Raw genomic sequence first — 27,740 nt, 5'->3', positions numbered from 1 at the left:
CTGGAATATTTAGTGATTTGGGATTGTCTGTTCAGCGTGAGTGTTTGAGGATATTGGTTTGCTTCTTTTTGAATAGTCTGATTATGGGAGCTTGCCTCTGGTGACCAGAAGGAGTAGGAACTGCTGCCAACTATAAAGAGGTATGCCAGTAGGTTCTCTTTTGTCTGCCAAGTTCCTCTGCCTGCTGGGGAGGTCGTTAAAATCCCTCCGTCTACCATGCTCTGAGCTTTAGCTTAGGCTGTGCTTGCCTGCTTCTCAGGAAAAGGGCAGCCAAAAAGGTACTGGGATTCACTTGTGCAAAGACTCTGGGTCAGTTTCCCTTATAGTCTTCTGGAGATCCTCTCAGTGTCCTCTCCTGTAGTCTGGTTTCTGAGTTTGGAGCATAGTAGAATAACTCTTACCTTTATAGAGACCTCTTTTAGGTCTCTAAGCTAGGTTTTCTCAGACTTCTCAGTCACTGTGTCTCATCAACTTTTTAATCTTAACAGAATTCCTCAATTTCTAAACTGTGGATAGCATTCTTTCTTTTTTTCTAGCTGTGTTAAGGATTTCTTACTCTCCTAACAGTAATGATAGTAGCAATACTACCTGCCACTAATAATAGTGATTTAAAAGGGATTATAGACAGAAATGTAAGTAGATATATTTGTTCAGACTGCTGTCTGTCTTGAAGGAAGGCTATCTTTTCTTTTTTTTTTTTTTGAGACGGAGTTTCGCTCTTGTTACCCAGGCTGGAGTGCAATGGTGCGATCTCAGCTCACTGCAACCTCTGGCTCCTGGGTTCAGGCAATTCTCCTCCCTCAGCCTCCTGAGTAGCTGTGACTACAGGCACGTACCACTGTGCCCAGCTAATTTTTTTTTTTTTTTTTTTAGTAGAAACGGGGTTTCACCATGTTGACCAGATGGTCTTGATCTCTTGACCTCGTGATCCACCTGCCTCGGCCTCCCAAAGTGCTGGGATTACAGGCGTGAGCCACCGTGCCCGGTGGAAGGCTATCTTTTCAATACTGATAGCTTGTAGCTTTAGCTTTTAGTCTTATTATTTCTAGAATACATTCTAATTTAACAGCTTCTAACATTTTTTGCAGATGCATATCTGCCTCTCTGAACGCGTGGATGTGTTTAGCAACATTTGGGGGAAATTGGTGTAGGGTGGAATTTTAATTTTTCTTACTGGAAGAGTGTGTGCTAAGTATTCATATAAATTAGAGAAGGTATGAGGAGGGGAATTAGGTAGTTTGAAGATTGTTTTAAGATGTGCCTGTTCCCAGCACTTTGGGAGGTAGCGGTAGGAGGATCACTTGAGCCCAGGAGTTCGAGTCCAGCCAGGGCAACAAAGTGAGGCTTTGTCTCTACAAAAAAAATACAACCACAAAAAATTTAGCTGGACATGGTGGCGTGCACCTGTGGTCCCAACTACTTGGGAGGCTGAGGTGAAAGGCTAAGGTAGAAAAATCATTTGAGCTCAGGAAGTCTAGGCTGCAGTGAGCTGTGATTGTGCCACTGCACTCCAGCCTAGGTAACAGAGTGAGACCCTGACTCCAAAAAAATAAATAAATAAAATTACAAAGGGGTGGAGAAAAGGGTAAGAAAAAAATAATGTTTTAATAATAATAAAGTAAATAAAAGTGCCTATTAATAGCAGTCTTGGTATAAATTAGCCTTGTGTTGTTTCATGAGTGACTTAATTAAAATGTGAAAAGGGGAGAAAATTCTTAGAAATAATTGGGTAGAGGGCTGGGCGCGGTGGCTCAAGCCTGTAATCCCAGCACTTTGGGAGGCCGAGGAGGGTGAATCACGAGGTCAACAGATTGAGACCATCCTGGTCAACATGGTGAAACCCTGTCTCTACTAAAAATACAAAAAATTAGCTGGGCATGGTGGCACGTGCCTGTAATCCCAGCTACTCAGGAGGCTGAGGCAGGAGAATTGCCTGAACCCAGGAGGCGGAGGTTGTGGTGAGCCGAGATCGCACCATTGCACTCCAGCCTGGGTAACAAGAGCGAAACTCCGTCTTAAAAAAGAAAGAAATAATTGGGTAGAAACTAAAGGGAAAGCATTGAGTAAAATGTTGGGTAATGGGTAAAAGAATGGGCTTTAGGCCAGGTGCTGGGTCTCATTCCTATAATCCCAGCACTTTGGGAGGCCAAGGCGGGTAGATCCTCTTTGTCAGGAGTTCGAGACCAGCCTGGTGAACATGGCGAAACTCCATCTCTACTAAAAATACAAAAATTAGCCAGGCATGGTGGTAGGTGCTTGTAGTCCCAAATACTTAGGAGGCTGAGTCAGGAGAATAACTTGAACCCGAGAGTCAGAGGTTGCAGTGAGCCAAGGTCACACTACTGTCCTCCATTCTGGGTGACAGAGCAAGACTCTTGTCTCAAAAAAAAAAAAGATCTTTAGAGATTTAAATCCTATATTTAAATTTGGGCTCCTTAATTTACCACTTTTATAATCTTGAGCTGAGTATATAAGTACTTTAAGCCTTTGATTTGTCATCCATAAAATAAAGAAAAATAATAGCATGTATATCATAGAGTTATGGGGATTACATGAGATATATTGCATGTAAAATAGTTCTGAGTACAAAGCCTGCAGTAAATGTTAGTTAATATTAATCATCATTATTATCCTGATGTAGGAGTTCTCAGACCAAAGTTGACTGGAACTATCAATTAGCAGGTATTTATCAAATACCTGATCTGTAGTGTTGGACTTAGACCTATGGAACGAGCTACTGATGTGAATGACAGATTAGTACCTAGAAGCGGAGCAAAGAGAACTAGTAGTAGTGAAGTTCTTACCATAACGTTTAGTAGTCAGATAGGCATTATTATTTCCATTTTATAGACAAGGAAGCCGAGACTCAGTAACTTCTTCGAGATCCTGGTTCTGCTATTTCACTAGCTGTGGTTAGACTAATAACTCATTTAACCTTGAAGGGATATAGCTGTTGACACAAATACATGATTTGTAACCCAATTTATTTTACAGTCATTTGTGTCACAAATAATTTGCTTTTAATTTGGAATAAATTGACATTCTTTGGTGTCAATATATAGATATTTGGTACAGGAAAAAAATAGGGATCATATGCTGGAAAGGATGTGGAGAAATAGGAACACTTTTACACTGTTGGTGGGGTGTAATTTAGTTCAACCATTGTGGAAGTCAGTGTGGTGATTTCTCAAGGACCTGGAAATAGAATTTCCATTTGACCCAGCAATCCTGTTACTGGGTATATATCCAAAGAATTATAAATCATTCTATTATATAAGGACATTCTATTAAAATCATTCTATTATATAAAGACATTCTATATAAAATCATTCTATTATATAAAGACACATGCACATGTATGTTCATAGCGGCACTGTTTACAATAGCAAAGACCTGGAACCAACCCAAGTGCCCATCGATGATAGACTGTACAAGGAAAATCCGGCACATATACACCATGGAATACTATGCAGCCATAAAAAAATGATGAGTTTGTGTCCTTTGTAGGGACATGGATAAGTCTGGAAACCATCATTCTCAGCAAACTGACACAAGAACAGAAAATCAGACACTGCATGTTCTCACTCATAGGCGGGTGTTGAACAATGAGAACACATGGACACAGGGAGGGGAGCATCACACACTGGGATCTGTTGGGGGGGAAATAGGGGAAGGACAGTGGCAGGTAGAGAGGTTGGGGAGGGATAACATGGGGAGAAATGCCAGTTACAGGTGACAGGGAGCTGGAGGCTACAAACCACATTGCCGTGTAGGTACCTATGCAACAACTTGCATGTTCTGCACATATTCCCCAGAACCTAAAGTGCAATTAAAAAAAAAATATATATATATATATATATGGATCATATAACAAAAACAAAATCGTTACGAACTGGGCCTCACAGCAGGAGGTGAGTGGCCACCAAGCAAGCATTACTGCCTGAGCTCTGCAACCCCGCAACCTCTGTGGAAAAATTGTCTTCTGTGAAATCGGTGCCTGGTGCCAAAAAGGTTGGGAGCCACTGGTTTAGAGTCTCAAAGAGAAAATAAATGTTGTTGGTGAAATTTGCAAAAGATAAATCAAATTGCAAGACTAAGAGATAATGTATTCAGGACCATCTCTAGGACTGAGTTCTTTACTAGACAAACCACCCTGTCTTGCTCCAAAAATGGATTTGCCTTCAGGTGTACGAGTGAGAATGGGAAACAAATGTGAATATCGTGTATGTTTATTTGGAAAGCAGTGAGGTAATGCTATGAATTATTAATACATTACTCCTAATATATAATACATCATTCACATTCTAGTGAGAAAGCTTTTCATAGTAGCTGAGCATAGTGGCTCAAGCCTGTATTCCAGCACTTTGGGAGGCCAAGGTGGGAGGATTGCTTGAGCCTAGCAGTTCAAGACTAGCTTGGACAACAAAGTGAGACCTCATCTCTATTAAAAATATAAAAATTAGCTGGGTGTGGTAGCGTATACCTGTAGTCACAGCTACTCAGGAGGCTTAGGTGGGAGGATCACTTGAGCTGTTACTCATGCCCCTGAATTCCAACCTGGGCAACAGGGCAAGACCCTGTCTCAGAAAACAAACGATAAAACACAACACAACATTCTCCATAGTTATGGTGCTATCTTGTAAGCTGTACAAGAGAAATTAGCAATCTCTAATACCTGTCTATTAAGACTCTCATTTGTTGTAGCTGCTCCCATACGTACGTTGTTAGTGGGATTGTAAAAGGGTGCAGTTTATTTGGGGAAAAAATAGGCACTGTATAAAATTTAAAAATGTTACTATTTAGTACAGCAGTTCTTCTGGGAATTTATCCTTTAGATATGCATATACACAAGGATGCTTACTGTAATATTGTTTGTGGTAGCAGATGACTGGAGGAAACAGCCTAAATGTTTTGATTAATAAAGGACTGATCAGAGTATTTTATTATATATCTACACAAGGAAATATTATTTTAGCCATTAGAAAGAATAAGTTAGGTCTACTTGAATCTTATTAACAGTCTTCTGGATATAGTAAGTGAAAAACATTAAGTACACTACGGTATGCTGCTATTGTGTAAAAGCAAACAAAAACAGGCACAAAACTTTCTAGTGCTTATACCAGATACTAGACACTGTAATTTCTTCTGAGGTAGGTGGGGTGAGAGGGCAACATACTTTATGTTTTTGAAAAATTTTGTGAACGTTTCCATTCGTATATCTTAAAATAGGTGAGGTGTATGCATTGGGCATACAGTGTTGCTACAAGAACTTGTACTCTCTGGTGAGGACTCCATGTACATGCTTGAGTGTTTGTGCTTTTGAATTTGAGGGCTCTGTCATTTGTTAGTTGGTCTTTATATCTAGAAACTCATCATCAAATTCAAGGTCATACAGATTTTCTATCACTTGTTGAAAAGATCATCCTTTCCTCATTGAATTGCGTTTCCCCTTTTGTCAATATCAGCTGACTCTATTTGTATGGTCCTCTCCTCCCCTCCCCTCCCCTCCCCTCCCCTCCCCTCTCCTCCCCTCCCCTTCCCCGTCCCCCGTCCCCCTTCCCCCATCCCCCGCCCCCCTCCTCTCTCCCATCCCCCCTCCCCCCTTTCCCACCCCCGTCCCCTTCCACCATCCCCCGCCCCCTCCCCTCCCCCTCCCCCCTTTCCCATCCCCGTCCCCCTTCCCCCATTCCCCCGCCCCCCTCCCCTCCCCCTCCCCCTCCCCCTTCCCCCTCCCCTCCCCTTCCCCATCCCCCGTCCCCTCCCCCATCCCCCGCCCCCTCCCCTCCCCCGCTCCCCCCTCCCCCCTTTCCCATCCCCCGTCCCCCTCCCCCCTCCCCCGCCCCCTCCCCTCCCCCGCTCCCCCCTCCCCCCTTTCCCATCCCCCGTCCCCCTTCCCCCATCCCCCGCCCCTCCCTCGCCCCTCCCCCCTTTCCCATCCCCCACCCCCCTCCCCCTTTCCCCCTCTCCCCTTTCCTCTCCCCCCTTTCCCCCTCCCCCTCCCTCCCTCTCTCTCTCTCTTTTTCTTTCTTTCTTTCTTTCTTTCTTTTTCTTTCTTTCTTTCTTTCTTTTTTCTTTTCTTTCTTTCTTTCTTTTCTTCTTTCTTTCTTTCTCTTGCCCTGTTGCCCATGCTGGAGTGAAGTGGTATGATCTCAACTCACTGCAGCCTCCTCCTCCTGGGAGCAAGTGATTCTCTTGCCTCGGCCTCCCAAGTAGCCAGGATTACAGGCACCTGCCACCACACCCAGCTAATTTTTGTGTTTTTAGCAGAGACGAGGTTTCACTATGTTGGCCAGGCTGGTCTTGAACCCCTGATCTTAAGTGATCCACGGCCTCCCAAAGTGCTGGGATTGCAGGCGTGAGCTGCTGTGCTTGCCTGTGTCAGTTGGTCTTTTGACCTGGGAATGAGTAGCATTATTGACCACCACCATTCCCGGGTAGGGTGGATACTGGCAGGTGAAGATTCAGGTAGCAGCTGAAGAAAAAAACCTAACAAAAATTTTAAAAAGTATTTTTAAAAAGTATTGAGTGGTTAGAGTATTCTGCAGAAATAAAGCAGACGGGTTAGATAGAAGGGAAATTAAATGCAGGATTTGCAAGCATTTGAAAGTATAAATGTATGTGGAAATGAAGAGAGTCAAGAATCTGCAGGGAACTAGAAACATTTACAAACATTCATCTCTAAATTATATACTTTTGTAAAAAGTCATTTTCCAGACTCTCAGAAAACAAAATTAAAAAAAAAAAAAATTGAAGCCCAGATGATAATTTGTTGTTTCTTAAGTAACAGAAGAAGAAAATTGCAGGCTGGGCACTATGGCTCATGCCTGTAAAACTAGCACTTTGGGAGGCTGAGGCAGGTGGATCACTTCAGTTCAGGAGTTCGAGACCAGCCTGAACAATGTGGTGAAACCTTGTCTCTACTGAAAATACAAAAATTAGCTGGGCGTGGTGGTACATGCTTATAATGCTAGCTTTTCAGGAGGCTGAGGTAGGAGAATCGCTTGAACCTGGGAGCTGGAGGTTTCAGTGAGCCAAGATTGCACCAGAGCAAGACTCTGTCTCAAGAAAAATGAAAAAAGAAAAATGGAAAATTCCAAAATGGGGAGTAGAACCTTGTTTTCCTGATTTCCAGTCTAACCCTAAGATTATTCTTAGATTGCCTGAACCTTGAGGTCAGCATAGGGAATAGCACACACACAAAAAAAAAACCAAAAAACAACAAGAACAACAACAACAACCACCAAAAAAAAAAAAACCCAGAAATTAAAAAAAAAATTCTCTTTTAAAATGACAGGACAGTTGTTTGTTTCTGAACTAATTATCTTTTCCCCCATTTAGTCTTGAGGGATAAAGTAGGATTTGGGGTTTTAGTACTGCACTACTATTTCTTTTCTTTTTTTTTTTTTGAGTCATTGTGGGTCAAGAAAACAAAGGATAATGAAAATACTAAATGTTACATGTATCCTCTCATTTTGCAACTGTCTTATGATACAGGTAGTGCTCATGTTTTGTTATTTTTATTAGGTTTTCCTTGCTAACCAAAAAATAGGCTTTGGAAAGGTAGGTAATTTGCCTGAGATAACATAGCTGATGTGTGTCAAAGTTGGCCTTCACAAAATTGAACTCAGATTTTTTTTCTTCCGAAGTATAAAGTTTTGGGAAGAGCATTGATCAAGAAAACATTGGAATCTTAAAATGTCCGGGCAGCGTGGTTTGATTAGTAGATCACTTTGGGGAGGTGCGGCTCTGACTTACCTGAATGCAGACACAGCTGAGATCCTTGTGGTTCTTATGTACTCTTGTCAGCCATTTTCAGAGCTGCTTGTCACATCTCCAGTTGCTGCAGCCATCTGAGCCATGTGCTAATTAAAGGGAGTGTACTTAACACCTTGTCTGAAGATTTGCACCACATTGGTAATAGGGAACCTCTTTTCCTAATTAATCACCCATAAATTAGCAAAATATCTTTTTGTAAAATATGTTTGTGAAGTATGTGTCTTTTTTTTTTTTTGAGACAGAGTCTCTGTCACTTAGGCTGGAGTGCAGTGGCATGCTAACGGCTCACTGTAACCTCTGCCTCCTGGGTTCAAGTGAATCTCCTGCCTCAGCCTCTGGAGTAGCTGGGATTAAAGGTGTGTGTTACCACACCTGGCTAATTTTAGTATTTTTTCTAGAGACAGGGTTTCCCCATGTTGGCCAGACTGTTTTCGAACTCCTGACTTCAGGTCATTCGCCCACCTTGGCCTCCCAAAGTGCTGGGATTGTAGATTTGCCACTGTACCTGGCGAAGTATGTGTCTTATACAAAGTTGTTATAAAGGGTTAGAAGGAGGAAAGTGAAGTAAGTTTCAGGCTTGGTAGGCATACATATATTTATATTATTACCATTTATATTTATATAAATAATTTTTTAAAATTTATTTTTATTTTTTGGAGGCAGAGTCTCACTGTGTTTCCTAGGTTAGCCTCAAACTCCTGCCCTCTAGCAATCTTTCTTCCTCAGCTTTTCCATAGTTGGGATTACAGGCATGTTCTGCCACACCTAGCATTAAATATTTTTATAATTATATTTTAGAGATGCTGGGAGCAAATTTGGTGTTTATTACATTGTCTCATTAAACTGAAGAATTTCCACATGAGAATGGGTCTAAGAGCTTGACTATATGTAATATTTGACCTTTGGATTTACACTTTTGCACTGAAAGTCACTGAGTGGTTCTAAGCAGAGAAGTAACATAATTTAATGAGTGCCTTTATTTTAAATTTTTTTCTTTTAGCTTCTGATTCTCTGGTTGAATTTTTTTTTTAATATATTTTTTAGAGATGGAGTCCTACCATGTTGCCCAGGTTGGTCTTCAAATCCTGGGTTCAGGTGAGCCTCCCACCTTGGCCTCCCGAAGTGCTGGGATTACAGGCAAGAGCCACTGTGTTGGGTTGATTTTTTATTTTATTTTTTTTCTAGACAGGGTTTTGCCCAGTCACTCAGGCTAGGGTATAGTGGCATGATCTTGGTTCACTGTAGCCTTGACTTCCTAGGCTTAAATGATCTTTCTGCCTCAGCTTCCTGAATAGCTGGGACTATGGGCATGCACCACCACACTTGGTTAAATTTTGTATTTTTGGTAGAGACAGAGTTTTGTCGTGTTGCCCAGCCTGTCCTGGGCTCAAGCAATCCACCTGCCTTGGCCTCCCAAAGTGCTTGGATTAAAGGTGTGGGCCACCGTGCCCAGCCCCGTGATGAGTGTTTTAAAGCTACCCTTTTGCTGTTGAGTAGAGTTAGGAAAGGGTATGTTAGAGTTGAGGAACATCAGTTTAATTCTAATTAAACACCTGTGAAGAGACCTATATTTAAATGAGAATGTCAGTACTTTAGAATGAAAAATACCTGTTATTGAATTGGATATTTGGGTTGACTGGTAGATTGTTATTTTATTTCAGGATCCTCGGTACTTTTTGAAAGCTCCTCAGATGATTATCATAATGTAGCGAGGGGTTGAGAACTACTGCTTTATCTTAGGGAAAGAGGGACGGATTGGGGTAGAGGTTGTAAACTTGAGAGGAGGTAATCAGTGAAAAGTTTTGGAGAGTTTGGAAAGTGTAACCATTGTTTATATCTTCTTTTTGTAATTCCACTTTCATATTCATATGTTCAAATGCCTAGATGTTTTTGATGACACTTACTCAGCTTCTTTTTTTCCAGTCTGTTCCTTTTCATAAGAAGAGGAGGAGAATAGTGGACAGGGGTGACTCCAAATTTGATAAAAATTTGCTAGCATTAATTTAAAAATACCACCCCTACTTCTTCCTCTTCTTCTTCCTCTTTTCCCCCTCTTCTTCCTCCTCTTCTTCCTCCTCTTCCTCTCCTCCTCTTCCTCCTCCTCCTCTTCCTCCTCCTCTTCTTCTTTCTTCTTCTTCCTCTTTTTTTTTTTTTTTTAAAACACGGGCCACATTCTGTTGCCCAGGCTGGAGTGTAATGGCATGATTATTGCTCGCTGCAGTCTTGAACTCCTTGAGCTCAAGCTATCCTCTGGCTTCAGCCTCCCTAGTAGCTGGGACTACAGGCTGCACCACCATACCTGGCTAATTTTTAGACATTTTTTTAGAGATAGGGGATCTCACTATGTTGCCCAGGCTGGTCTCAAACTCCTGGCCTGAAGCAGTCCTCCTGCCTCTGACCTCTGGAGTAACTGGGATTACCAGTTTGAGCCAACATACTCATCTCCCCTCCTCCCTCTCTTTTTCTTTTTCTTTTCTTTTTTTTTATTTTTTGCAGAGACTGGAGTTTTGCTCTGTTGCCCAAGTTGGAGTGCTGTGTCTATTCACAGGTGTGATCATAGTGCCCTTCAACCTTAAAGGGATCCTCCCACCTCGGCCTCTCCAGTAGCTGGAACTGGAGGTGTGCCCAGCTGTCTTAAAAACTATTAAAACTGGCCTGGTGCGGTGGCTCACATCTGTAATCCCAGCACTTCAAGAGGCCAAGGTGGATGGATCATGAGCTCAGGAGATAGAGACCATTATGGCCAACATGGTAAAACCCTGTTGCTACTAAAAATTTATTTAAAAAAAAAATAGCTGAGCATGGTGGCGCATGCCTGTAGTCCCAGCTACTTGGGAGGCTGAGGCAGGAGAATTGCTTAAACCCAAAAGGTGGAGATTGCAGTGAGCCAAGATCGTGCCACTGTACTACAGCCTGGGCGACAATGTGAGACTGCATCTCAAAAAAAAAAAAAAAAAAAAAAAAAATCTATTAAACCATCTTGAAGCCTAGTTTCAGTTGATCCATTAAACAATATATATGTGTGTATACACACATGCATATATGCTGTGTGTTTATCTGTGTGTGCGTTAGCATTCAGAAATTTGAGCAAACCAGCCAGGCTAATGTGTAGCTACTTAACTGCTTAAGCAGTTCTAGACTAAAATTGATTACTGATACTTCCTTTAATTGGGTAGAAATACATGTAGCTTTTCTTGTTTCTTTCTTTCTTTGAGACATAGTCTCTGTTGCCCAGGCTACAGTGCAGTGGCACAATCTTGGCTCACTACAACCTCTGCCTCCTGGGTTCAAGTGATTCCCCTGCCTCAGTCTCCTGCGTAGCTGGGATTACAGGCACCCGCCACCACACCTGGCTAATTTTTTTGCATTTTTAGTAGAGACAGCGTTTCACCATGTTGGCCAGGCTGGTCTCTAACTCCTGACCTCAGGTGATTTGCCTACCTCTGCCTCCCAAAGTGATGGAATTACAGGCGTGAGCCATCGTGCTTGGCCGAACATGTAGCTTTTTTTTTCCTTGCTGTAGGATTTTTATGTTTTGTTGATATCAAATTGTATCTTTACATTTCTTTTAAGAAGGAAACAAATTTATTAGAATGAGAAACTTATAATGGGGTGAAATGAATAAAATAACTAAAACTTATCATGGAAGTACTTTTTTGTTTTTTAGATTACAATCTATAATGGGGTGAAATGAATAAAATAACTAAAACTTGTCATGGAAGTACTTTTTTGTTTTTTAGATTACAATCTATAATCCTGAGTCATTAATTTATTGAGAAGAGGTGTTAGTTTTTTGCAGCTTAAAATTTTTTTCTTTTTGTGAGTTAACTGGAGACAGTAGAGAAGTTTGTAGGAGTTTTGGCTGGAGAGCACAGTAGTTACAGCAATTATATTGCTGGGATTTAAGCCAATACAGTTTAGGTCTAATGCTTGGTGAATGATTCTGTTGAAGGTCGTGCCTTTTTAAAGTGCCTTTTTTTTTCTTTTCTATTCATAGTGGTAGTCGCTCTTCTAAAACTTTTAAACCAAAGAAGAACATTCCAGAGGGTTCTCACCAGTATGAGCTCTTAAAACATGCAGAAGCCACACTTGGCAGTGGCAACCTCCGGATGGCTGTCATGCTTCCTGAGGGGGAAGATCTAAATGAATGGGTTGCAGTTAACAGTAAGTAGCCTTTCTATTTCTCAGTAGACTATGAATTACGGTAATAGCCTTGTTGTTGGTGAGTGTTGGTGCTATCCGTTCTAGGATTTAGTTAGCAAGCTAATATCATAAAAGAGTGATATCTCAATCTAACTTTAACCTTCATGTTACTTTATTTACTTTATTATTATTATTTTTTGAGACAGGGTCTCAGTCACACAGGCTGGAAGACTGGAGTACAGTGGTACAGTTACAGCTGACTGCAGCCTTGACCTCTGGCTCAAGCAATCCTCTTACCTCAGCCCCCAACGTAGCTGGGACTACAGGCATACACCACCATGCCTGGCTCATTTAAAAACTTTTTTTAGTAGATATGGGGGTCTCAGTATGTTCTGCAGGATGGTCTTTTTGCCTCAGCCTTCCACTGTGCTAGGATTACAGGCATGAGTCACCATACCCAGTCCTTGTTACTGAATTTCTGAATATGGAGTTTTATTAAATCTTGTTTCCTATTTTAATACAAAGCATAGATTTATTATCTTCATTACAATAATGATAATAATTTTTTATTTGTCATACACTAATTGTATAGACATGCCACTCTCCTTTCCACATGATTTTATTTTATCTTTATAAACTTATGATGTAGGTATGATTATTATTTCATTTAGTAGATTAAGCTGAGATAGTTAGTAACTTGCTTAGGTCATACAGCTATTAAATGGCAAAGCCTGGGCTCATATATACAGCTATAGAATTTCCGAGTCTATTGAATTAACAACCACTATGCCAAATTGCCTTTCTCATTGGTATACTCAGTAATTTGTCTAATTGTGCTTATTTATCTTTTATTTTGATTGATTTATTTAGTTTTTAGACGAAGTTTTACTTAGTTGCCCCCGCTGAAGTACAGTGGCACGACTTTGGCTCACTACAACCTCTGTTTCTTGTTCAAGCGATTCTTCTGCCTCAGCCTCCTGAGTAGCTGGGATTACAGGCATGTACCACCATGCCTGGCTAATTTTTGTATTTTTGGTAGAGACGGGGTTTTACCGTGTTGGTCAGACTGGCTTCAAACTCCTGACCTTGTGATCCACCTGCCTCAGCCTCCCAAAGTGCTGGGATTACAGGTATGAGCCACTGCGCCCTGCCAGTTGTGCTTATTTTTTTTTTCCAAAAGACGTTGAGTAGTAATCTTATGAAGTTAGTAAAATATGTTTATGAGATGTTCTTAACTCCTACAAAGACTAACATAGGAAAAGTAAATATATTCTTGGGAATTAAGCCAGAGAAAGTTGAGGAGTAAAAGGTTCAGGGTGTTTCAGCATTAGTAAAAATAATATAATAATAATAAGAATTTTATAATAGAAGGAAATTTATTTGAATTTAGTAAAAATAAAATGAAAGCTAATTTAAGGCATACACAAAATGTCTAGGCTTTAAGAAAAGCAAAACAGTATTTTTCTTATATTTAATGGCCTCTTACTATAATTTGAACTATGTCATGGGATGTATCAATTGAACTGCCCCCATCTAATACCTTTTAGGAACCAGAGGATTTTATTTTGATGTCTTAAAACTTACTGTGATAGCATTTACACAAGAGCCATATTATTATCATGGGATTATCCGCCTGAACCAAGAGAGGCTAGTTATTCGAAACAAAGTGATTTGTTTGCTTTATTGATGAGGCCAGTCATATTTCTAAGATAGTTCTGTGTCATCTCCAAGATTTATATCAGAATAAATCTCCAATATATGTGTACATTCTTTTTGTACTTGTTTGTGCCTTTTTGTAAAATTTATTTGAGAGTTAATTTACTAATGTTTAAAATGTAAGCATGGCTGTGTACAGCTTCTATATTATAGTAGATTCTGTCTTCTCAGTTGCCACAACTGAGTGTCTGTACCTCCCTTATCTGCTAGGGATACATTCCAAGATGACCAGTGGATTCCTAAAACCAGTGATAGTACTGAACCTTTTATATACTGTGTTTTTTCTATATACTACATACCTATGATAAACCTTAATTTATAAATTAAGCACAGTAAGAGATTAACAACTATTAATAACATAGAACAATTATAATTATACTGTAGTAAAAGTTATGTGAATGTAGTCTCTACCTTCCAAAATAATCTTATGGTTTACTCACCCTTCTTGTGATGTTTCACTCTGATAACCAAGATGGCTACTATAAATGATTAATGGGCAGGTATACATCATGAATATGCTAGACTGAGGGTTGATTCACATCCCAGGTGGACGGAGTGAGATGCTGTGAAATTTGATCACATTACTCAGAGTGGCACACAATTTAAAATTTATATATTGTTTTTTTCTGAAGTTTTCCATTTGATATTTTTAGACCAAGGTTGATCACAGATAACTGAAACTATGGATAGTGAACCCACAGTTAAGGAGGGACTACTGTAGTACTCTAATGCCTAGAACTTTGAAAACTTTTAAAATTTCCTAGTAATTCTATAATTTTACTACAGCTGGACAAAGATTGCTTTAGACTGAAGCATTAGAACATCTGCTTAGGACATATTCTGCTTTGAAAAATACAGCATTTAACTGAATTGTTGGACTGTAACACGGCACTCCAGCCTGGGTGACAGAGCAAGACTCTGTCTCCAACAAAAAAAGAGAAAGAAAATTTAAAATTCTGCTCTGGGAAAGACATTGTAAAGAAAATAAAAAATGAAGCCACTGACTAGCAGAAAATCTTTGCAGACCACATACATATTAAAGGACTTGTATCCAAAATATACAAAGAGCTCTTAAATTTAACAATAAGGGCTATGCAGGGCAATGTAGCAAGACCCTGTCTCTAAGAAAAGAATAAGCTAGCCAGAGATGTACATACCTGTAGCCATAGCTACTTGGGAGGCTGAGGTGGGAGGAATACTAGGAGTTCGAGGCTGCAGTGTACCATGATCATACCATTGTACTCAAGCCTGAGCGGGGGAGTGAGACCCTGTCTCTAAAAAAATGAAATAAAATAAATTTAATAAAAACATAAGGAGAGAAAAAAAATCAAACAATGAGTAGGATAAATAGATAGCAAATAGTAAGATATTAATAGTAGGTTGAAATCTATATATTATCAATAATAATTGTATTAAATGTAAAGGTCAAAATGGTCCAACACAAAAGTTGGTTGTCCGGGCATGGCGGCTTATGCTTGTAAACTCTGCACTTTGGGAGGCTGCAGTGGGATGATCACTTGAGCCCAGGAGTTTGAGACCATTGTGGGCAACATGGCAAATCTCTATCTTTACCAAAAATAAAAAAGTTTGCCAGGCATGGTAGCGCACACTTGTGGTCCAGGCTGCTTGAGAGACTGAGGTGGGAAGATCTCTTGAGCCTAGAAGGTGAATGCTACCGTGAGTTGTGATTGCACCGCTGCACTCTAGCCTGGGCGACAGAGCAAGACCCTGTCTTAAACAGAAAACAAAGAACAAAAAACCTCGATTATGTCAAGATGGCAACAAAGCAAAACAAATCTGAATGCTGCAAGATATATAAATATACAGATATAGAATGGTTGAAACTAAAGTTAAACACTAATCCAGAGAATGTTAGTAGTCATGTCAGATAAAGTAGACATTCAGGCAAAAAGCAGTGAAAAAGGATATTTTAAAATGATAAACATTTCAATTCTCAAATAATATATAAAATTCTGAATGTATATGTTTCTAATAACATCTCAAAAACTTATTAGTATTAGTTGACTGAACTAAAAGGAGAAGTAGACAAACCGTGGTCATAATGGCAGATTTTAACATTTCTCTTTCAGTAACAGAAAATATAGAAGAAAAAATCAATAACAAATTAGAAAAATTTGAACAACATGATTAACAGACTTGACCTAGGAGCACATGACCTAAGCACCTAAGAGTATATATATATATGTACATTTTCAAAAATCGACACCAATACTATCTCTAACCACAGTGGAATCTAGCCAGAAAGCAATAACAAAGAGAAATCTGTATATGTTTGGAAAAAGTATGTCTCAATAGAAATTAGAAAATATTTTAAATTGAAATTTGATGATGAAAATACTATATATGGAAACTTGTGGGATATGGCTGAAGCTCTGTTAGAGGAAATGTAGAGCCTTACATACATACATATATTAGAAAAGAAAAAATATTAAAAGTTAATGAACTAAGCATCAATCTCTGGAGGTTGGGAAAACAACAGCAAATTAAATGCAAAGAAAGTTAAAAGAGGTGAGGCCAGTGGTGGCCCATGCTTGTAATCCTAGCACTTTGGGAGGCTGAGATGGGTGGATCACAAGGTCAGGCGTTCAAGACCAGCCTGGCCAACATGGCGAAACCCCGTCACTAATGAAAATACAAAAATTAGCCAGGTGTGATGACACGCACCTGTAGTCACAGCTACTCGGGAGGCTGAGGCAGGAGAATTGCTTGAACCCAGGAGGTGGAGGTTGCAGTGAGCTGAGATTGCGCTATTGCACTGCAGCCTTGGCAACAAGAGTGAAACTCCGTCTCAAAACAAAATGTTAAAAGAGGTTATCAGTAAAGAACAGAAATTAAAAAAATAAAAAAAGAAACATACAATAAAGAGAATTGGGCTGGGTGCAGTGGGTCACTCCTGTAATCCCAGCACTTTGGGAGGCCGAGGTGGGAGAATACTTGAGGAGTTCAAGATCAGCCTGGCCAACATGGTGAACCCCATCTCTACTAAAAATACAGAAATTAGCTGGGTGTGGTGGTGGGTCCCTGTAATCTACATACTTGGGAGGCTGAGGCAGAGTTGCTTGAATCTGGAAGGTGGAGGTTGCAGTGAGCTGAGATTGCACCACTGCATTCCAGCCTAGGTGACAGAGCAAGACTCCATCTCAAAAAAAAGGTGGTTCTCACCTTAAACTTCATATGGAACCAAAAGAGAGCCCGCATAGCCAAGTCAATTCTAAGCAAGAAGAACAAAGTGGGAGGCATCACACTACTGGACTTCAAACTATACTACAAGGCTACAGTAATCAAAACATTATGGTATTGGTACCAAAACAGAGATATAGACCAATGGAACACAACAGAGGCCTCAGAGGCAACACAACATATCTACAACCATCTGATCTTTGACAAACCTGACAAAAACAAGCATTGGGGAAAGGATTCCCTGTTTAATAAATGGTGTTGGAAAAACTGGCTAGCCATGTGCAGAAAGCAGAAACTGGACCCCTTCATTACACCTTACACTAAAATTAACTCCAGATGGATTAAAGACTTAAACGTAAGACCTAACACCATAAAAACCCTAGAAGGAAATCTAGGCAAAACCATTCAGGACATAGGTGTAGGCAAGGACTTCATAACCAAAACACCAAAAGCATTGGCAACAAAAGCCAAATTAGACAAATGGGACCTAATCAAACTCCACAGCTTCTGCACGGCAAGAGAAACAGTCATTAGAGTGAATCGGCAACCAACAGAATGGGAAAAAATTTTTGCAGTCTTCCCATCTGACAAAGGGCTGATATCCAGAATTTACAAAGAACTAAAACAGATTTACAAGAAAAAAACAAGCCCATTCAAAAATGGGCAAAGGATATGAACAGACACTTTACAAAAGAAGACATACATGAGGCCAACAAACATATGAGAAAATGCTCATCATCACTGGTCATTAGAGAAATGCAAATCAAAACTACATTGAGATACCATCTCATGCCAGTTAGAATGGCGATCATTAAAAAATCTGGAGACAGCAGATGCTGGAAAGGATGTGGAGAAAAAGGAACACTTTTACACTGTTGGTGGGAGTATAAATTAGTTCAACCGTTGTGGAAGACAGTGTGGCGATTCCTCAAGGACCTAGAAATAGAAATTCCATTTGACCCAGCAATCCCATTACTGGGTATATATCCAAAGGGTTATAAATCATTCTACTAAAAGGACACATGCACACGAATGTTTGTTGCAGCACAGTTTACAATAGCAAAGACCTGGAACCAACCCAAATGCCCATCAATGATAGACTGGACTGGGAAAATGTGGCACATATACACCATGGAATATTATTCAGCCATCAAAAACAATGAGTTTGTGTCCTTTGTAGGGACATGGATGAACCTGGAAACCATCATTCTCAGCAAACTGACACAAGAACAGAAAATCAAACACCACATGTTCTCACTCATAGGCGGGTGTTGAACAATGAGAACACATGGACACAGGGAGGGGAGCACTACACACTGGGGTCTGTTGGGGGGGAACAGGAGGGACAGCAGGGGGTGGGGAGTTGGGGAGAGATAGCATGGGGAGAAATGCCAGACATAGATGATGGGGAGGAAGGCAGCAAATCACACTGCCATGTGTGTACCTATGTAGCAATCTTGCATGTTCTTCACACGTACCCCAAAACCTAAAATGCAATTTAAAAAAATATTTTGAAATTTAATTTTAAAAAGTTATGGAAAAAGTATAAATGTATATATGTATACATAAATATTTTATATAGTTGTTATATAACATTTAAAAAAATGTAAAATAGATACATGTAAATACAAAAAAAATTTCTTGGATTTTTTTTTTTTTTAAATAAACTTTTCCTTATTGTGGAAAAAAAAAAGTTGTTCTTTGAAAAGTCTAAAAATTTATAACCCCTGGTAAGATTGATCAAGAAAAATTTTTTTAATATTTATAAAATAAAAATATTATTTAAAAAATATTATTTATTTAAAATAATACTAGAAAGCACAAATAACCAATATCAGGGATAAAAAAGCAAATACACACCAGATCTTACATAGCATTAAAAGTTCTAAGAGAATATTGTGAACAAGTTATAAATGTATCCTAATGGATTTGAAAGTTTAAATGAAATAGCCAAATTCTTATAAAAATTCAGCTTATCAAAGTTAACACTAAAATAAAAAAATTTGAACAGTCTTAAAACTTAAAAAAAATTATATGCATTTAAAAACCTTGGCACAGTATATTTCCATGAAACATTTAAGGAAGAAATAATGCCAGCCTTTGGGTCTTACAGAGAATGGAAGAAATATTAGTTTTATGAATTCTGCATGAACATTACAAGAAAGGAAACCAGGTCATCTAACTTTTGAAATTAACCTAAATGTAAAAATCCTAATAAAAATATTTAGTGAATTGAATCTAGTAACATTCTAAGTGTTTATAACATTATGACTAAACTGAGTGTATTCCAGGAATACAAAGGTTAATTTAACATTTGAGGGGGCCTCATGTTGTGGCTCATGCCTGTAATCCCAGTGTTTTGGGAGGCTAAGGTGAAAGGATTGCTTGAAACCAGGTGGTTGAGATCAGCCTAGGCAATATAGTGAGTCCCACTATTTATAAAAAGTTTTAAAAGTTAGCTAGGTATGGTGTTGCTTGCCAATAGTCCTGATTACTCAAGTAGGTCCAGGCGAGAGGATTGCTTGAACCCAGGAGTTTGAGGCTGCACTGAGCTCTGATCATAGGACTGTACCCCAAGCCTGGGCAACAGAGTGAGATCTTAGCTCAAAAAAAAAAAAATTAGGAAAAAAAATTTAAAATTGTCATTGTGATTCACTGCATTAGCCAATCAAGGAGAAGAAAAATCATATCACAACAATATGTGCAGAAAACCATTTGACAAAATTCAAAATCAATTCATAATAAAAAGGCTATCAAGTAATAGATAAGAACTTTCTTCTGATAAAGGATATTTATTTGCAGAATAGCTATAACATTATAATAGTAAATGTTGAATTTTTTTCTTAATTTAGGAAAGAGTCAAGAATATCCATTACCAGTATTTTACTGGAGTCTTTATTTACTTATTTTTTATACAGAGTCTTGCTCTGTCGCCCAGGCTGGAGTGCATTGGCACAATCTGGGCTCATAGCAACTTCTGCCTCCTGAGTTCAAGTAATTTTCCTGTCTCAGCCTTCCATGTAGCTGGGACTACAGGCGTACCTCTGCCATGCCCGGCTCATTTTTTGTATTTTAGTAGAGACAAGGTTTTACCATATTGTTCAGGCTGGTCTCAAACTCCTGACCTCAGATGATCTGCCTGAATTGGCTTCCCAAAGTGCTGGGACTACAGTCATGAGCCACCACGTCCAACCAGTTACTGGAGTCTTAACCAAGTCAGTAAGGCAAGAAAAAGAATACAAAATATACTGACTAGAAAGGAAGAAAGAATTATTTTTTTCATTCATAGCCAATAAAAGTAAATATGTTGATTGGTCTGAAAATGCCTTTTTGGATAAGAAAATGTGTTGAAAATCTAAAAGACTATGATTATTATTACTATACCATGATTATTATTACTAATAGATGAATTTAATGAGGTTGTCAGCTCTAGGGTCAATATAAAATTATGAATATCTCATTCCCAGAAAATGGAGTCCAAAAAAAAAAATGAACAAAAGGAAAAAATACATAGCATCAAAAATGTCAACCTAGGAACAAATCTAGTGAAACATGAAAACTATTCCTTAATGATTAGTGCTCTTTATCCTCCTTTTTTTTTAAATTAAATTTTTATTTTTTGAGGTTTTGCCCTGTCATCCAGGTTGGAGTGCAGTGGCACAATCATGGCTCACTGCAGCCTTGAACTTCCCTGGCTCTAGCAATCCTCCCACCTTAGCATCCTAGAGTGTTCTAGAGTGCTGGGATTACAGGTGTGACCACCATGCCCAGCTACTTTATTTATTATTTAATTTTTGTAGTGATGAGGTTTTACTGTGTTGTCCAGGGTGATCTCAAACTCCTGGGCTCAAGTGATCCTCCCAAGGCCTTGGTCTTCCCAAGTGCTGGTATTACAGGCGTGAACCACCATGGCCGGCTTATGTTCTTTTTAAGAAATTTATAAATGCCAAAGCTTATGAATATGTTCTTTTAAACTTAATTGTCTTACCTTTCACATTTAGAGGTACAGTTTACTTAAAATTGCTTTTTGAGTATGACATAAGAGTCAAATTTTATTTTATTTTTTTGAGACAAGGTCTCATTTTTTGGCCCCAGGCTAGATAGAGTACAGTGGCGAGATCGTAGCTCACTATACCCTCGAATTGCTCAAGCATTTCTCCTGTCTCAGCCTTCTGAGTAGTGTGGCTGGGATTGCAGGGGAGCACCACCATACTTGGCTAATGTTTAAAATATTTTTTGCAGAGATAGGGTCTTGCTGTATTCCTCAGACCGTTCTCTCACCTCGGCCTCCCAAAGTGCTAGGATTATAGGCATGAGCCAACTGTGCCTGGCCAGGTTTTATTTTTTTCCCATAGCAATAACCAGTTGACTCAGAAATATTTATGAAAAGACTGTCCTTTGCTTATTCTGCAATGATGGCTATGTAATAAATCAAATGTTTCATCTATGTTTGCATCTTTTTCTGTCATGTAGTAATTGCTCATGTCTCTCTTCTATTCCATTAGTGTACAAAATCATATTCTTTTATTCATTGTGCTTTATCAGTCTTTTTTTTTTTTTTTGAGATGGAGTCTTGCTCTTGTTGCCCAGGCTGGAGTGCAATGGCACAATCTTGGCTCACTGCAACCTCCACCTCCTGGGCTCAAGAGATTCTCCTGCCTCAGCCTCCTCAGTAGCTGGGACTACAGGCACCTGCCACCACACCCAGCTAATTTTTGTATTTTTGGTAGAGATGGGGTTTCACTGTGTTGGCCAGGCTGCTCTGGAACTCTTGACCTCATGATCCGCCTGCCTCGGCCTCCCAAAGTGCTAGGATTGCAAGTGTGAGCCACTGCACCCGGCCTGTGGGTTATAAATCTTAATACTTACCTTTGTTTTTGTTTTGAGACATAGTGTCATTCTGTCGCCCAGGCTGGAGTGCAGTAACGTGATCATGGCTCACTGCAGCCTGACTTCCTGGGTTCAAGGAGTCCTCTCACCTCAGCCTGCTGTGCAGCTAGAACCACAGGCATGCACCACCATGCCCAGCTAATTTTATTTTCATTTTTAGGTGGAGACGAGGTCTCAGTGTGTTGCCCAGGCTGATCTTGAACTCCTGTGCTTAAGTGATTCTCCAGCCTTGGCCTGTGAGTGTGTTGGGATTATAGGTGTGACACATTGTGCCCAGCCTGGTTCTTTTTTAAGAATGTGATGGATATTCTTGCCTTGTTGCATTTTCAAATAAATTTTAGCCTTTTTAGGGCCTGTGGAATGGCATTCTGCCATCATTTAAATTTGTAGTTCCATGATTACCGATATCTTTTTATAAGATATTTGACCACTTGGAAACTTCTTTCATGAAGTGACAGTTCAAAACTGTCACGTTTTTCAGCTGTGTTGTCTTTTTCTTATTGATCTATATGAGTATTTTATATATTCTAGATATAAGATTTTTGTTGTTTAGATGTGTTGTAAGTAATTTCTTCCTCTCTGTGCTTGCCTTTTTACTCTCAAGGGAGTCATTGGATGAACACAAGATCCTCATATCAATGTATTGAGACTTCTGTGTATGCATTTCACCTGTTCTTTGTTGGGGAAAGAATACTGATAAAGCCTATTCTGTTTGAGTACAATTAAAATTTCATTTTAAATTTAGCCATTCTGTTTTACTTACAACTGATATTTGCTTTATAGCTGTGGATTTCTTCAATCAGATCAACATGCTTTATGGAACCATCACAGACTTCTGTACAGAAGAAAGTTGTCCAGTGATGTCAGCTGGCCCAAAGTAAGACATGGTTAATGATCAGTTCTCATTTTTATATTAGTTTATGGTTCTTGGAGAAGAACAATATTTCTGACCATGTGATTTCTCTACTTAGCATCTCTTTCTGAGGTTTGCCAGTGACTATTAATCTAGATTCCTTAGCTTGGGCTTTGTGACCCTCCATCCTGCCTTTCCTGTGTTTGCTTATGTATCTTCTCTGGTCTGTGCTAACTAGATTACTGGACATTCTTTGTTGTCCCCTCCATTACTTTTACCCTCTGGAAGCTCACTTATTCTTTTCTTTTCTTGGATATTTTTCTTTTCTCCCATTTCACTCCTGTCATTTTCTGTCAATATTTCAAAAAAATCTCACTGATCTTAAAGTTTATTATCAAATGCTTCTCTGTCAGAACCTTCTGATTTCATCAGATGATTAAACTTTTTACCTTTATAATGATGTTTCTTTGTTATATTTCTTATGCTGTTTATACATACTTTATTTAACCTGTTAGATTTGTTCTTTTAATCCCTTTTGGTGAAGGACAGAGTTTGCTACCTTGTTTGAAAGCCCAGAAAACGTGGGTTGAATCAGTACATTTTGGAAACTGGATTTTATTATTACTACTACTAATAATAGCAATGGCAGTTACCATTTACTTAGTGGTACCTAAATGTAAGGCCTTTCGTACATATCTTTTACATCCTATGTCAGCATTCATCATAAGAATATTGCTCTATGCATTGCCATAGACTGAAAGAATTTAGTCAGATGATCAAAGAGCCCATAACAGAGGTATAATATTGTAGCTTAGGAAAGATATGGAGATACCATATGAGGCGGTAAAAGAAGTTGGCAGTTCTCAGTAAAGAGAAAGGAAGACCACACGAGGAAAGGCACAAAGCTGCGTTTGAACCACTTTCTAGCCCATAGAGATGAGTATAGCTGCAGAGCTATTCAAAATCTATGTCTGTGAATTTCCTTCCTCCATTTAGACCTCTTCCTGCAGAAGTATGTTTGTGGTTTTTACCCCTCACTGGACTGTTTACTTTGGAGAAACGTCTTCTGTGGACTTTGTATGGGATTTGTAGTTGGAGGTGCGTCTTTTGTTCTCTCCAGCTCCCCATTTTGAAAGTCTAGTCAAGATAGCCCTTATAAAAAATAATGTGGTTTAGGCTAGGCATGGTAGCTCACACCTGTAATCCCAGCAGTTTGGGAGGCTGAGGCTGGTAGATCGTTGCCTGAGGTCAGGAGGATGAGAGCAGCCTGGGCAACATGGTGTATCTTGTCTCTACTAAAAATACAAAAAATTAGCTAAGTGTGGTGGTGTGCACCTATAATCCCGGCTACTCAGGAGGCTGAGACATGAGAATCACTTGAACCTGGGAGGTGGAGGTTGTAGTGAGCTGGGATTGTGCCACTGCACTCCAGCCTGGGTAACAGAGTGAGACTGTCTAAAAAAAAATTGTGGTTTAAAGACATAGGTGTCTCCTAGTTTTATCATCAAAGGTAGAGTGTAAATTTCTGTTACTTGTTATTTTGGGAAGATTTCTTAGAGGAATGGGGGCATTTAGAAATGAAATAAGTTCCCTTTTAGTATTACTTTATTCTTGTCAGTATTACTGGTATTCACTTTGGTTAAGTTTCACTTGTGAAAATAGATGTTTTAAATTTTTCTATTCTATGGTTAGTTATGCCTTGAGAAGTTAAATAGCACTGCCTTCTAAGAGAGCCAGTTCTCCTGGCTTGAGAGATCTTTGCCTCTGCTGCGGTACGCATGTGTGCGTGCATGATGTTAAAGCTGTGTGGTCTCCTGCCTTCCTTGCCTGCCTGCTTCCCTCTCTTTCTCTTCTTCCTTCTTTTTCTTCATTTCTCCCTCTTTCTCTTTCTTCTTTCTCTGCATTCCTTTTCTTCTACCTTCTCTTTTCTTTCCTCTCTCCCTCCCTGTCTCTTTTTTTTGAGAATCTTGACACTTCCCAGTTATTAGTGCTGAGAGGATGTGGTTGTTGTCAGGGTTCTTCATCTTTACCAGCAGATGCAGGATTGTGCCAAGGAGAGGCATTTGTTAATATTTAACAAATGCTAAGCCCCTTGTAAAGTGGTATTGAATGATGGCTCATAGAACTTTGTTCTCAGTTACTGTTTTTTTATTTTTATTTTCTTTTTTTGAGACAGTCTCATTCTGTCTCCCAAGCTGGTGTGCAATGGTGCGATCTTGGCTTATGGTAACCTCTGCATCCTAGGTTCAAGAGATCTTCTCGCCTCAGCCTCTCGAGTAGCTGGGATTAAAGGTGCGTGCCACCACGTCTAGCTATTTTTGTCTTTTTAATATAGATGGGGTTTCATCACGTTGGCCAGGCTGGTCTCAAACTCCTGACTTAAGTGATCTGCCCTCCTCAGCCTCCCAAAGTGCTGGAATTACAAGAGAGAGCCACTGCGCCTGGCCCTCACTTACTGTTTTTTATTATTATTAAAAAAGAAATTGTGAATTGGAGTTTGCAGTTTGCAAGTTCATGCTGTGATGACAGAAATAAATTTCAAAGAGAATTGTCTGTCAGAGGTGGAATGAGAAAGATAATGAGGCAAAATAGAGCTACAGAATGAAAGAAGTCATCCTAAGTATAAATATGACAAAAGAAAAAGAAGAGATTAGGGAGTCATAGTTTTAAACTCTAAAGGTCTAAGCAGTATACAGTTAGTTTTCAAAAAGCCTTCGGATATTGAAAGTTGATATTTTTAAAAAACACTTCAGGATATTGAAAATGATTCTTTGGTTTACTTTGTTTTTGATTTTTACATTTAAAAATGAATGTGAAACATCTGAAAATGATTGACAAGATGAAAAACATGATGGTGAGGGAAGGTTAAAAATGTTAAGGTTTCTTAACATAAGGTAGTAAACATGGTTGTGTCCCTGTCTCTTAAGAATAATTATGGGCTGGGGATGATGGCTCTTACCTGTAATCTCAGCACTTTGGGAGGCCAAGGTGGGAGGATTGCTTGAACCCAGGAGTTCAAGGGTGCAGTGAGCTACGCTTGTGCCACTGTACTTAAGCCTAAGCTACAGTAAGACCCTGTCTTAAAAAGAAAAAGGACAAAATGATGGCTAGAATGTCACCATTCATGGTCTCTGTCTTCTAAGAGTAGCAAACAAGGACATAAAATAGGCTTAAATGACACTAAAAATGTTAATGTTATATTAGAAAGAACCTTTTGACTGTGAAAGTGATTAAACAGTTAAAACAGGATATGAAGAGGTGTTGGAAAGTATCTCCTTGTAGACCTTCAAAATGGGACTTGATAGTCAACCCTATTGTCCCACTTTGGCAGAAAAATTTTCTACAGAATGTTTAATTCAGGTGTATCTTGTTTAATATTATTGTTCAGCTATAAGTAGTTCTGATTAAATAGAAAGGCATCCTTATTTATCCTATCTGAAGATAATTTATAGTTTGAAATAGCCTGTAGTATTTTTCTGTTATATATTGCCATCTCCTTTCCCAGTCTCACTGACCTATTATTTAGCCCAAACTCTGGGGACAGGGTTAGAAAAACACAATTGAATCAAAGGGAGAAGTTAAGCAGCAAAAGTAACGTTTTGGAAACTAAAATACTAAATCCTAGGTCAGCTTAGAGACTTTTCCACTTTGGAGTTTCACCTGTATGCATCTTTCTTATCTCAAAATTCAGTGTGTGTGTGTGTGTAACTCTTTTAGGGCTCTTTTTTTTTTTTTTTTTTTGAGATGCAGTCTCGCTCTGTTGCTCAGGCTGGAGTTCAGTTGCACCATTTTGGCTTACTGCAACCTCTCCCTCCCGGGTTCAAGCAATTTTCAGCTAATTTTTGTAATTTTAGTAGAAATGGGGTTTCACTATGTTGGCCAGGCTGGTCTTGAGTCTTGACCTCAAGTGATCTACCTACCTCAGCTTCCTGAAGTGCTAGGATTACAAGCATAAGCCACCATGCTCAGCCTCTTTTAGGGTTCTTATCATACTGTTTTTACATCTTCACTTTTGAGTCTATCTTTTCTACTAGTCTGTTTTTCTTGAGAGTAGGGAAAGTGCTTTCATTTTAGTGTTTCTTGTTCTTGACTTAGTATGTTTCACATGGAAGGTATATATTAAATGTTTATTGAATCAAAGGATGGTGTTCTGCTAATATTGAAAGCCTTTATTTGGGTTGCAAATTTTCTTTGGACCTTCTTTAAAGACATGTTTAGCCCTTCAGCCAATGTACTCAAATATTAAATAATTCTCATTTTCATTAGTCTTATTTTGGTACTTCTGTGTCATTTTCTATCCTTAATGGAAAATTTAAAGCCCCAAGTTAAAAAGAATTGCACTACATAAGGAGAAATGGTTTCTAAAATGAAGAAAAACAACCATAAAGTCCAAAAGTGGTCATCATAGAACTAGGAAGTAAGCTGGTTTTTCTACTTAAAATAGTGTCTGATTCTAAAATATAAATGCTACTTATGAGAACTATGTAAAAAAATTCAGACCTGAGGAGAGTATCGAAACACAAAACATGAGTTTGCCGGGATCTACTTAGTTTGGATTGTGATAAATGCAAAGTAGTCCACTGGCAATTTAAAAATATATCTTTATTTGGAGGAGCAGAGTATTGAAAACGTGTCTGTGTGTACATTAGTAATATACATAAAATATATACACTATGTATAGGTATATACTGATCTTCTGTGTGCTTTTTATCTCTCCAATGCAGATATGAATATCATTGGGCAGATGGAACAAACATCAAGAAACCTATTAAGTGCTCTGCACCAAAGTATATCGATTACTTGATGACCTGGGTTCAGGACCAGTTGGATGATGAGACGTTATTTCCATCAAAAATTGGTATAATTCTTTTTTGTAATTGGGATTCATCTTGATTTATCTTTTATATGCTTCTAGAATTTTCCTCCCTTCTTCCACGGTATCTAGTTGGAGAGTTCTTTAGGGCTGTGTTAATGTATGTGTATGTTACGCAGTTCCCAAAAAGAGGCACAAAAGTTTGTTAACCCAGTGGTAAAATAAACAAGTTATCCTGTGTGAATTGAGCTTTTCCTCTTTAACTTAGTGCTTTTAAATGCATAATTAGCTGAAAGGCTAGGTTTATTAGAAAATAAATGATCTCCCTCTCTTAAGGTAATTATTTTA

The 27,740-nt window shown here is 39.0% G+C and overlaps 1 protein-coding gene across 7 annotated transcripts in view; it reads left to right on the top strand.

Moving 5' to 3' along the window:
- MOB1B (MOB kinase activator 1B) overlaps positions 1–27,740 on the top strand; it is a 152,681-nt gene that overhangs the window by 111,729 nt on the left and 13,212 nt on the right. For all 7 annotated transcript variants that reach the window (XM_035293587.3, XM_078367133.1, XM_035293586.3 and 4 more), the window contains 3 exons: positions 11,774–11,940; positions 22,510–22,603; positions 27,304–27,437. In XM_035293587.3, coding sequence (XP_035149478.1) covers positions 11,774–11,940; positions 22,510–22,603; positions 27,304–27,437 — 395 coding nt within the window. The remainder of the gene's footprint in view (positions 1–11,773; positions 11,941–22,509; positions 22,604–27,303; positions 27,438–27,740) is intronic.

This window comes from Callithrix jacchus, chromosome 3 (assembly GCF_049354715.1).
Source record: "Callithrix jacchus isolate 240 chromosome 3, calJac240_pri, whole genome shotgun sequence".
Lineage (NCBI taxonomy): Eukaryota > Metazoa > Chordata > Mammalia > Primates > Cebidae > Callithrix > Callithrix jacchus.
This window is presented reverse-complemented; position numbering and strand designations above follow the sequence as displayed.